The 12006-nt window shown below is 42.2% G+C and overlaps 1 protein-coding gene across 2 annotated transcripts in view; it reads left to right on the top strand.

Moving 5' to 3' along the window:
* The window catches only part of OSBPL3 (oxysterol binding protein like 3), a 168243-nt gene extending 158102 nt beyond the window's left edge, over window positions 1–10141 (top strand). For both annotated transcript variants that reach the window (XM_038773035.1, XM_038773043.1), the window contains 3 exons: window positions 2889–3015; window positions 3684–3806; window positions 7283–10141. In XM_038773035.1, the coding sequence (XP_038628963.1) occupies window positions 2889–3015; window positions 3684–3806; window positions 7283–7379 (347 nt within the window). In that variant the 3' untranslated portion in view covers window positions 7380–10141. The remainder of the gene's footprint in view (window positions 1–2888; window positions 3016–3683; window positions 3807–7282) is intronic.
* Window positions 10142–12006: the final 1865 nt, after the last annotated feature.

Below are 12006 nucleotides of genomic sequence, written 5' to 3'. Positions count from 1 at the left end.
TCGCCACCCGTCTGCTGTGTGACCTTGGGCAAATCACGTCATTTCTCTGTGCTTCAGTTACCTCATCTGTAAAATGGGGATTAAGGCTGTGAGCCCTCCGTGGGACAACCTGATCACCTTGTATCCCCCCCAGTGCTTAGAACAGTGTGACAGTTCTAGGCTGTGAGCCCACTGTTGGGTAGGGACCATCTCTGTATGTTGCCAACTTGTACTTCCTAAGCGGTTAGTACAGTGCTCTGCACACAGGAAGCGCTCAGTAAATATGATTGAACGAATGAATGAACAGTGCTTTTCACATAGTAAGCGCTTAACAAATACTATTATTATTATTCATCCCTATTTTTCAGATATGATAACTGAGGCATAGAGAAGTTAAGTGACTTTTCCAAGGTCACGCAGCAGATGTGGGTGGAGTCAGGATTAGAACCCAGGTCCTCTGACTCCAGGCTCATGCTCTTTCCACTGGGCTACGCTGCTTCTCCAGAGTGTGATATGAATCAGGAGACTCAGTTAAGCCTGGCATTCAGAAGGCCACTGGGTCTTTTAAAAGCACTCAGGTCCCCTTTAGAAATTGCTTTATTATTAATCCTCACAGCATCCTTCAGTGATGCATAAGGGGTGACGCTTAGTTCTTGGCAGCTTTAGGTGAAGCTAAACAAAGAATCACTTGAATCCTGGTCATCCCCTCCTTCATTGATTCTTTCTTTACCTATTTTTCTTCAGCAGTCGTTCATTTGAAGGGACACTGCTCCTTTCCAGGCTCAGAGTCACCTTTTCAGTTCTGCACTCTGCTGTCAAATCACCAAATGCCAAATATCATACACAGTCCTGTAAACTGAAAATAAAGTCAAGATAGGATACTGCTGGAAATGCTGGTTGTGGTTAAACAGGTGGGGTGGTCTACTTCAGTGCACACAGGCTTTAGGGTATCTATCAGTCAATCAATCATATTTATTGAACACTTACTGTAATAATAATAATAATGATGGCATTTATTAAGCGCTTACTATGTGCAAAGCACTGTTCTAAGCGCTGGGGAGGTTACAAGGTGATCAGGTTGTCCCACTGGGGGGCTCACAGTTTTAATCCCCATTTTACAGATGAGGGAACTGAGGCCGAGAGAAGTTAAGTGACTTGCCCAAAGTCACACAGCTGACAGTTGGCAGAGCCGGGATTTGAACCCCTGACCTCTGACTCCAAACCCCGGGCTCTGCAGAGCAATGTACTAAGCACTTGGGAGAATACAGTATAATCAATCAATCAATCAATCGTATTTATTGAGCGCTTACCGTGTGCAGAGCACTGTACTAAGCGCTTGGGAAGTACAAGTTGGCAACATATAGAGACAGTCCCTACCCAACAGTGGGCTCACAGTCTAAAAGAGTTGGTAGACACGTTCCCTCCCTCCAGTGAGCTTACAGTCTCGGGGGACCGGTATGGTCCAAAGCAGGCATCAAGACCAGCTGTAGCCTTGAAAAGAGTGAGAACTGTTCACTCCAGGTGTCCTGGACACTTCACTCTGGGACATTTCCACTCCAGGAGCTTCAGTTGCCAAATTAATTCTCCCAAGATTTAGCTTTCCCTTCCAAATCATTCTGTAGCTTTACTCAACATGGTATCGTGACTGCTAAGCGCTTAGTACAGTGCTCTGCACACAGTTAGTACTCAATAAATACAATTCAATGAATGACTGAATGAATGCTACTTCAACCCAGCAAAAATTTTTCAGTGAGGGTTGACAAGTCCCCAAATTTTCCCACCTACATCTACGGTGAGAAAGTTGGAAAGCATAAATTGTGAGACTTAACTAATGAGTCATTCCAGCTCTATAGTTAAAAGTTCTAAAGCACGAAACAAGCCAGTTGTTAAATGTACTGCAAATGTGAAATACTGGACAATTCATTATGTGTTTTAGAAAGGGAAATATTCTCAAAGAATCAAATTAGGGAATGTTAAAAAGGCAAGTCAAAAGAGGTGTTTCTTCATCTGGTCTTCTAGCTCTAATTTCTTGGTTTGGGTGTTTCCCATGACCTTTGGTCCTTGGAAATTTAGTGGTTGGACTTCAAGAAAGAGTGTTGGCACATTTTACTCGCCCAAGCACTCTGCACACAGTATGGGCTCATTAAATATGATTAATTTAGGGATGGCTGGCTTAACTAGGTGGAGGAATCCTGTGATGTCACTCAGTGACATTCAGGACCTCAGTGGACAGGGCAAAGGCCTCTTGAAACATTTATACAGTAAAGACACCTGATAACATTTCTCTGAGTTCATAGTTATGAAAATTCAGATCCAGGAATTGACTTGCTTCAACTTGTTAGCAGTGGCTAACAAGTATCCGGAACAAATATCCGTAATGTGGATTTGAACGGCATTCCTGCTATTTGCACATATCTTTGGAGGGGCGAAATGGGTTCCAGAAATTGTTTTAAAGCACAAAACTGAAAATTGGGATTGATACTTCTTGAGAACGAGGGAGACGTTTGTGTCGGGAAGCGTAGACCCAAGGCTATTTTTAGTGAGCTTACTGAAGCAAAGGAATCTTTGCTGTGCTAGATTAATGCAGTACTCAGAAGGAGACAAAATGGAGTTCTGTAAATTGGCCAAGTGTTAAATTTGATCTATTCCTATGTGAATAATATGCCAGCTGAGCTTTGACTTCATGAGTACCTAGTTGTTGATGGAGCATAAAGTAGAAAAACAGCAGGGAATATAAATATAATGCTCCCTTCTGCCCTTTGAACCAGGGCATTTCATAGCACTCAGAAAGGAACAACGCTGAGGGGCAGCGTGGCAGCTTGTCAAGAGAATGAGTGGCAGAGAGGGATTAAAATACAGTGTGTTCCTTCTCATTTACATTTAGTCATGGTTGTTTGTTTTCCCTTTAGATCCCATGCCAAAAGGTTATGAGCAGTATTACGGTTTTACACAGTTTGCCCTCGAGTTAAATGAGATTGACCCATTGATACGAGCATTACTACCACCGACCGACACACGGTTTAGACCGGACCAAAGGTAACGTGTTTTCCTGGGGCCATAGGGAAGAGGGGACTTGCTTCCAAGGAGCTACGCCCTTACAAACCATCTCACTAACCCTCTTAAGTCCTTTGGGGGACTGGAAGGGAAAATGTAATTTTCTCTGTTCCTAAGAGGAAATGGAGGTGTGACAGTGTTAAATTGTAAAGCAACCTGCCCACAAAAGAGAGGAATAGAAGCCAAGTGCCTTGATTTCCAAGTCCCAGTCTAGGCAATGCTGTGATTTGTTAAAAAAAAAAAAAAATGCCGAGTTCTCCTATAATGTGCAGGAGGCATTCTTACAGAACCCCGCTTGAAAGAGAACTCATAATGTACTCAGCCCACATTCGCCGCAACGCGTAGACAACCAGTCCTTTCTTCAGACACCATGCTGTGCTGTATCCATTCGGTTGCATGTGATTGGAAGAGCGTTCGTTCTTAAATTCAGCCGTCGTGTCCTTTCCAAAACATGTAGTGGAAGCTTTGCTTTCTGACAGCACTGAGTGCAGTGCTGCCTTCTACTCCACAAAATGAATTTCCTTTGTCCTTCCAGTACTATTATTCAGAGGGTTTTAAGGCAACAAGGAGGAACTGACTCTTGTGTTTGCATGAGTGTCAGGTGTGAAACTTCCCTCTCTCTCTCTCTCTTTCTGTCCCTCACTGCGTAGGTTTCTAGAGGAAGGGGATATAGATGGAGCTGAATTTCAAAAGCAAAGAATTGAGCAGTTGCAAAGAGAACGACGGCGGGTCTTAGAAGAAAATAACATGGAGCATCAACCCAGATTTTTCAGGTAACCTTGTAATCAGTTTTCCTCTTGGAAGCGGGGAGACTCTACCATGGGACATTCCAGGTGCTTGCGGGTCCCCAGGGGAGCCCATTTAATTCCCACTTCTCTACACATAATGTTGGACAGATGAAAGACCGTATAGAGAAAGAGGTAGAGTTGGGGAGGAGAGTAGGAGGATAGAGAGCGGACAAGGATGGTATTGTATCCTGTATATATGTGTATATGTTTATACATATTTATTACTCTATTTTACTTGTACATATCTATTCTATTTACTTTATTTTGTTAGTATGTTTGGTTTTGTTCTCTGTCTCCCCCTTTTAGACTGTGAGCCCACTGTTGGGCAGGGACTGTCTCTATATGTTGCCAATTTGTACTTCCCAAGCGCTTAGTACAGTGCTCTGCACACAGTAAGCGCTCAATAAATACGATTGATGATAATGATGATGATGATGATTGTGTAAAGATTGTGGGGGAGTGGTTTGGAGAAGGGGTTAGGTTGGCAAGGGTGAGCTTTAGACGTTCAAGTAAAAACCAGTCACATACACAGTGTCCCGTGTTGCAGAAACAATGAGAAAATCCAATCAACCATACTATGAACCTGCTTGCCGTAATGATATTTCTAAAATGACTCATTGCTGAGTTTTACACGCAGTGAAAATGGATCATTAACCTCTAAACTTGGAAAATCATGTTTTTCATTAGAAAATGATGGAGCTGAATTTTAGAGTTTGGTTTATTTTTAGAAATTTTTAAATTGGACCGTTTCCTAAGGAGTCTCAGGATGTTTTTAGGGAATAAAATGAAAATATTAGGAACACACACACAAGGATCAGTATTAAAAAGAACAGGATGAAAATAGCCTAGAACCAACCGTCTTGTAAAGAGGACCATATAACTTCTTATTATGGTTCTTCTTCTTAATAGTAATAATGCGAACTGTAGTATTTGTTAAACACTGATTATATGCCAAGCACTGTTCTAAACCGTGGGATAGGTACAAGATGATCAGGTTGGACACAGTTCCTGCCCCACATGAGGCCCACAGTCTTCATAGGGAGGAATAGGATTTACAGTTGAGGCAACTGAAGCACAGAGAAGTTAAGTGACTTACCCAAGGTCACACAGCAGACAAGTGGCGGAACTGGGATTAGAACCCTTATTCTCTGACTCAAGCTGCTTCTTGTGTCTTTGGTGTCCTTTTTGGAATGCTCTTTTGAGATCTCACAAGAAAAGATCTGACAGCTTTCTTGATTTTTTTGTACTGATGACCCGAATTAAGCACCAGCCTTGTGACTGCTACTAAATTAGGCAAGGTTCCTATTCCTTGAAGGACAGAATCTGTGTTTAATCCCCACCTGTATTCCCCTTCCCAGCACTTAGTACAGCTCTCTGAATACCTTAAGCACGTAATAGATACTATCAATACTCCTTCCAAAAAAAAAAAAAGACTAGAGGTAACTGCTGTGGCGAGAGTTTGTTTTATTCTGTCACATGATGGGGAAAGAGGCTGGACCAGTATTGGATAAAAATTTGGGGAGTTCCAATAGCAACTAGATATTGGTCGATAGTGTGGTGCCATTATTTAAAAAAAAAAAGCTAATCAAAGTGGGTTGGATTAACAGGCAAGAACTGAGTCGTTCTTTTCTGTTTTGTATTCTTCGGTTACTTGGGTATTTTTGTCCAGTTTTGTTACTTTAAAAAGAAAGTAGGGTACATGGAGAAAGTCCAGAGATGAGCAGCATATCTCAACGGCAAAAACTGAGTCTTGAATGTTTGTATTTCTCCAGGAACTAGGTCAGTGCTTTCCACAAGTGGTAGTAATAATATTTAACACTTTTAATATTAAATATTTGATAATATTTAATAATAGTATTGGAGAAGCAGCATGGCTTAGCAGAAAGAGCATGGGTTTGGGAGTTAGAGATGATGGGTTCTAATCCTGGCTCTGCCGCTTATCAGCTATGTGACTTTGGGCAAGTCACTTAATTTCTCTGTGCCTGTTACCTCATCTGTCAAATGGGGATGAAGACTGTGAGCCCCCGTGGGACAACCTGATTACCTTGAATCTACCCCAGAACTTAGAACAGTGCTTGGCACATAGTAAGCGCTTAACAAATACCATCATCATTATTATCATTATTATTAATATTTCTGAGCACCACTTGGTGTGATTCTCCAGTGTGTGAAGAAGAACAGATGCTTTCCATCTCCACAGAAGAGGAAATAGGTTTAAACTAAGGTAGGAGAGATTTTAGTTGCAAATAAAGGACTTTATGACTCTCGGGTGAATCACTTATGCTGTTGAAGCAGGTTATAGAGTCTTTATCTCAGGAGCTTTTAAGTCTTAGGTGGTTTATTCATTCACCCACCCAGGTGCAGGAAGTAAGCAGCGGTGAGATTGAAGGTTTTTCCATCTCTGGGACACTATGAAATTCTTTAATAATTCCAAAAAGGCATGGCGGTGCCCTCAGGGAGCTGCTTTACTTTGGAATTAGGCACATTTGCGTTTGAAATTGCTTGGCAAGGAGAATTGTATGTGAGAGGAGAAGGACTAAGCACAGAGCTTTTTTTTTGAACTTGTGCTCTTCAGAAGTTGTATTAAGCGCTAAACAAATACCAAAGTTATTATTATTATTCTTAAGCTGCATCTCTGGGCATTTGAGATGGATCATTATGTAGCTTCACAGCAGGGTTAGTCTGATCTGAGATGGCTCCTTGAAATGGGTCTCGTTTTCCCCGCCGACAGAGCTATCCAGAATGCATTTTTCCTGACCACTAAGATCCTCTGCAGCCTTCCAATCGCTCTCTCTTTTAAATGGGACATTCCTGGTCTCAAACTAGACATTTCCGACGGATTTGTTCCCTGGCCGTCATTTTTCTCTGGCACGAGATCTGCCAAGCATGTATCTGGCCAGACTTGAGAGCCGCCTGAAGTGCTGGAGGGGTGAGGCTGAGTAGGTTAATACCAAACTCTTCTCTCCTTGTGGCCGAAGCTCTTGGTGGTCAAAATTCAGGAGACAACAGGGACTTTCTGCCCGCCCTTGCTGTGAAACAAAAGCAGGAGTTTGAAAGAGCCCAATCACAAGCAAATCATTCCTCCTCTGTGGCTCTCAGAAGCTGATCTCGGGCTGTCTAAACAAGAGGCAGACCGAGGAAGTTGAACACCAGATTTCCAGAGTTGGCTTCTCCTCCCACGCTGGACCGCAGAATCCCAAAATGCACTTATTTGCTGAGGAAATGTATGGTTGGGCGTGATTGTTCCAATGATGTGTGCACTATCAATCAATCAATCGTATTTATTGAGCGCTTACTGTGTGCAGAGCACTGTACTAAGCGCTTGGGAAGTACAAGTTGGCAACATATAGAGACAGTCCCTACCCAACAGTGGGCTCACAGTCTGGAGGCAGGTTTGGGTTTTTGTTTCGGTTTTTTTTTACAGTGGAAATGATCAAGTATTCAAACTTTATCTTCGACAGGAAATCTGAGGATGAATCCTGGGTGAGCAATGGTATCTACCTGGATCTTAGGAAAGACCTTGGTTTTTCCAAATTGGACAATCCTATCCTATGGTGAAAGCTGTCCTGAGAGGATATGTCACCATACTTCTCTGCTGATAGCTTTCTGAAGCTATTCGTCCTTATACAGTACAGTGTGTATTTAAAAGAATGATATAATCACCTTTATCTTAGAGTTGTGAGGATATATTTTCTTCAACTGATTTCTTTACGATTTTGATTGTTACCATGATTGTAAGACTGTAGAACATCGTAATTTCTTTTTATATATAAACTATTTAATAAAATTAAAGATTGAATGTTATTGGCTGGGGAAAAAAAAGCTTTAACACTAATTTTCCAAAGGTTTAATGCAAATTAAATTAAATGTATGCCTTATTGAATTTTACTGAAGGAAAAAGAATTCATCATCTCTGAGGAGTGTCGGAATATGGACAACATTCAGGGTCTGCTCACCCAAAAAGGAGCTACCAAAGTTTAATTTGGCAGCTCAGCTATCTTTCTGCCTCAGACAGCTCTTGAATTGCTCAAACAGAACAGCTCTGCTGGTGCTGGAGTCTTGTTTAATCTTTTTATTTTTAATTTTTGTGGGATGAGAGGGCAGGTTGACGTGAGATTAGTAGAATACCTGGTGTTTTTTTTTAAGATGGGTTTAATCGCCTCCTGGAAGAGGTAGTACTGAGTTCGAATGTTCTGGTAATTCTGTTGCTTTCTTTTCAAAATTTGCTATGCTGCTAAAGTAATATGAAGAAATCTAAACTAAATTTCAAGTGTCCTACAATGCAATGAGTAGAAGACCTATGATGAGATTAGGAAGATTTCTCTGCTTTTTTTTTCTCCTTTCTGTATTGTCATTTTTATGTGGTGTGAACTTTAAAAAAGGGACAATTTAAAGCATGTATTGTATGCGCACCTCCAGGCTTCCTGATTTTGATCAATCTGAAACATGCCACAGGTGAACTTTACAAACCGTAGCAGAATCACTGGTTGTTTTAAGAGGATCAAACATGTTTTTCTTAACTGCAGTTTTAGTATTTTCTACCTCGTGGAAGTATCGTATTTTAGATCTTATATAAAACTATTGACCATCTGCCTTAGCGACAAATGTGTGGAATCTTTGATCTTCCTTTGAACTATTGGTTGTGTTCTCCTAGATCCCTAAGCATCCTACAGTATTTGTATCTCTTTCCACATTTGTCTTGTTTGTTAATTTAGCAGTAGTCCAATATAGAGTTAAGGTACCAAAAATGTACATGAAGAAAATTATCCTTTGGTTCAGGTTTGAGTTAAAATTGTGAAAACGTAAGTGCTTATTGAATTGCACGTTCAATTCCATTTCTGTTTTTGGTCAAATTTACATTAGGGCAACAGAATCCATAAACTTTCTAGTGTGACATGCGCAGCTCTGATGGAAGTCAGGTATAGATGTACAAGAAAGATTTTAAAAAGTGAAACAAGGCATGGCACAAATGAAGTGTGAGATAAGAAGTCAGAGTAAAGAAGACTAAGGATCTGCCGGAATTATCACCACTATTTAGCTGGGAATAACAACAGTGCAGTATCAGAATAGAAGAATATTTTGAAAGAAGCTACAGTCTTGTGATTCCTGCAGTTGACCGATGGATTTATTGCCTGTACTCCCTCGTGCTTAGACTGTGAGCCCCACGTGGGACAGGGATTGTGTCAGACCTGGTTAACTTGTAATCTATTCCAGCACTTAGAGCAGTGCTTGACACAAAGTGCTTAACAATGACCAACTCCCCTTAGTATTTTAAAATCATTAAAAAACCCTTGATATTTACATATTGAATCTATTTCATCCTTGGGTATTCAGATGCCAAGTAAATATAGTATGAATACTTTTCCATTTCAAAGCAATTGTATGGCATCATTGAACTTTCATTGTCTTTAGTTTTTGTCTTCCATAGCATCTTCCCAAATTCAGGTAGGCAAGATTACTAAGAGCAAAAAAGAAGACCCCCATACCCCACACCCCCAATTTGGGACTAAACCGAGTAATCCAGAGGTCTCGGCCTCAAAATAACATGTTCAAGAAACTGATTTTGAAACTGGAATCCTTTGGGCAAATGTGTTCAATGTTTAATAAATGAGGACGACTCAGGGGTAAATTACCCTTAGGGTCCAGTTTGCCAAAGTAGTAGCTCATCGGGAGGTTTTGTGTGGTCACAGATGTAGAGAAGCAGAGGAGAAGGATGTGGTGAGCACTATTCCATGTCCACCTCTGCAGGCTGCCTTTTTGGTCTAGGCTGGAGTGGGTATCGCTGCTGTTACCTGGGATGCTAGGACCACTGCAAACCCTCTGCAACTGGAAGTCCAAAATTGCAGTGGAGGTGGTGTGAAGTAAGGGCAGAAATAGCGGGGGAGAGGCAGCCTCTGCTGTGCCTCTCCTGCTATCCAAGGAGAAGACCTGATGGCCAGGAGGGGTGCCTGCACATGTTACTTCAGAGAGAGAAGAGGATGGGGAGGGGGACAAGGGAGTAGTGAGGAAAATGTATTTTCTCGCTTATATCTCCATCAGCCTCTTCCTGTTACCGTCTTGTCAGAAAATGAAATGTATTTACCGATTTGATTTGCTTTTCTTCTCTTTAGTAATAATGTACTAGGTTACTGGTTAATCACCGAGGATTTTATTCATTCTTTTCCGCTTCGTAAATAGGGCAGCTCGTGTCCAAATGCATCGACAGCCCATTCATAAGAAGGGGTTGGACATACTAGCTTCAGATCCTTTTACTTGGGTTATTTGAGATAATAGAATAGTGGGTGGGCATCAGGGAATAAAGTTGTATAATGAGATGAAAATCTGGGCATTTTGAATTGCTGAAAGGAAATCTTTTCACGGCTCGCGTTTGTGAAACGGTCCTTTGCGGTTTAAATAGCTTACTGTTAAACAGTGCCATATCACCCTTGCAGTATCAACTGAAAGCTAGTTCAAGAACTAATTGTCCCTTCTTACTCTCCCGGGGTTAGAATGCTTCTCTTTCACCCAGTTTGCCGTCCAGAAAAAGTAGATCTATAAGTGAAGGAAAGCGGGGCTTGGGTTAGAGAGAGGGAAATGGGGTTTAGTTTGCCCCTCCATGGAGCCACTTTTGGGTCTCATGACACAGTTCCTGGCAGCTGCACGGACAAAAGGCTGTGGACTGTTACAGATTTCCCCGGAATCGGTCTTGGCCAACTGCGGCCTAGTGGAAAGAGCACGGACCTGGGAATCAGAGGACCATTTGTCTGCTGTGTGACCTTGACCAAATCACTTCACTTATCTGAGCCTCAGTTTCTTCATTTGTAAAATGGGGATTCAATAGCCGTTCTCCCTCTGACTTAGTCTGGGAGCCCATGTGGGACAGGAACTGTGTCTTCCCTGATGATGTTGTATGTACCCCAGGGCTGCTTGCAGTGTTTGGCACATAGGAAGCACTTAACAAATACAAGTATTGGTATTATTATTATTATTATTGTTGTTCAGTGCTTGTCTGCCAGGGGGTCAAGATAGATATCTGGGCCTTGCCTTTTTCATTAAAAGAAAAAGGGTTTCTGGCCTTATTAGGAGGGGAAAGATTTTCTTGCCTTGTTAGGATAGTTCTGCTTTTCATATAGGTCAGCTGGGGTCAGGAAAGGGGTTTCTTCTTATTCTTCCCAGCCTTGCTGCTTCCCCTGTTTGTAATTTATTTTAATGTTAGTCTCCCCCACTAGATCATAAGCTCCTTGAGGTCAAGGGATCGTGTCTACCAACTCTCTTGTCTTCTCCCAAGCGCTTAGTTCAGTGCTCTACACACAGTAAGCATTCAATGAATACCAATGATTGATTGAAGACACGAAGCAGCATGGTGTAGTGGATACGAGTACCAGCCTGAGAATCAGAAGGTCATGGGTTTTAATCCCAGCTCTGCCACGTGTCTGCTGTGTGACCTTGGGCAAGTCACATCACTTCTCTGTGCCTCAGATACCTCATTTGCAAAATGGGGATTGAGACTGTGAGCCACTTGTGGGACAAGGAATGTGTCCAACCTGATTTGCTTGTAACTACCCCAGCGCTTAGTACAGTGCCTGGCATATAGTAAGCACTCAACAAATACCACAGTTATGATTATTAGAGGTGAAAATGTGTGGCTTTGGCCACAGTGTCCCAGTCAGGGATAAAGCGGGTGACAAGTGGAACACAGTGTCGGCAGGAGACGTGGGGAAAAGGAAGCAGTGGGAACCGACTGTGAGCCCGCTGTTGGGTAGGGACCGTCTCTATATGTTGCCCACTTGTACTTCCCAAGCGTTTAGTACAGTGCTCTGCACACAGTAAGCGCTCAATAAATACGATTGAATGAATGAATGAACTGAAGATAAGCCCGGCGCTGGGCCTGTCCTGGGCTAGTCCAGGGTTGCAGGATCAAGATCCTGAGAGATCCAGTCCGAATTATCTCTGACCCAGAAGATTTCATGGACCCTGAATCAGTTCAGGTGTTCGGGTCCGTCTACGTGGGTAGCAGAGTTTTAGTATGGTCTAGTGGAAAGAGCGTGGTGACTGGGTGTCAGGAAATCCAAGTTTTAATCCCAGCTCTGCCATTGGGCTGCTGGGTGTCCTTGGGCAAGTTGCTTAACCTCTCTGAGCCTCAGCTTCCCCTACTTCATAGTGACACCGTGAGGGGAAAGAAGTAAAGTGGTTGATGTGAAAGAAC

This window comes from Tachyglossus aculeatus, chromosome 2 (genome assembly GCF_015852505.1).
Source record: "Tachyglossus aculeatus isolate mTacAcu1 chromosome 2, mTacAcu1.pri, whole genome shotgun sequence".
NCBI classification, from domain to species: domain Eukaryota; kingdom Metazoa; phylum Chordata; class Mammalia; order Monotremata; family Tachyglossidae; genus Tachyglossus; species Tachyglossus aculeatus.
The sequence above is the reverse complement of the archived record's forward strand: the minus strand, read 5'-3'. Positions and strand labels throughout refer to the sequence as shown.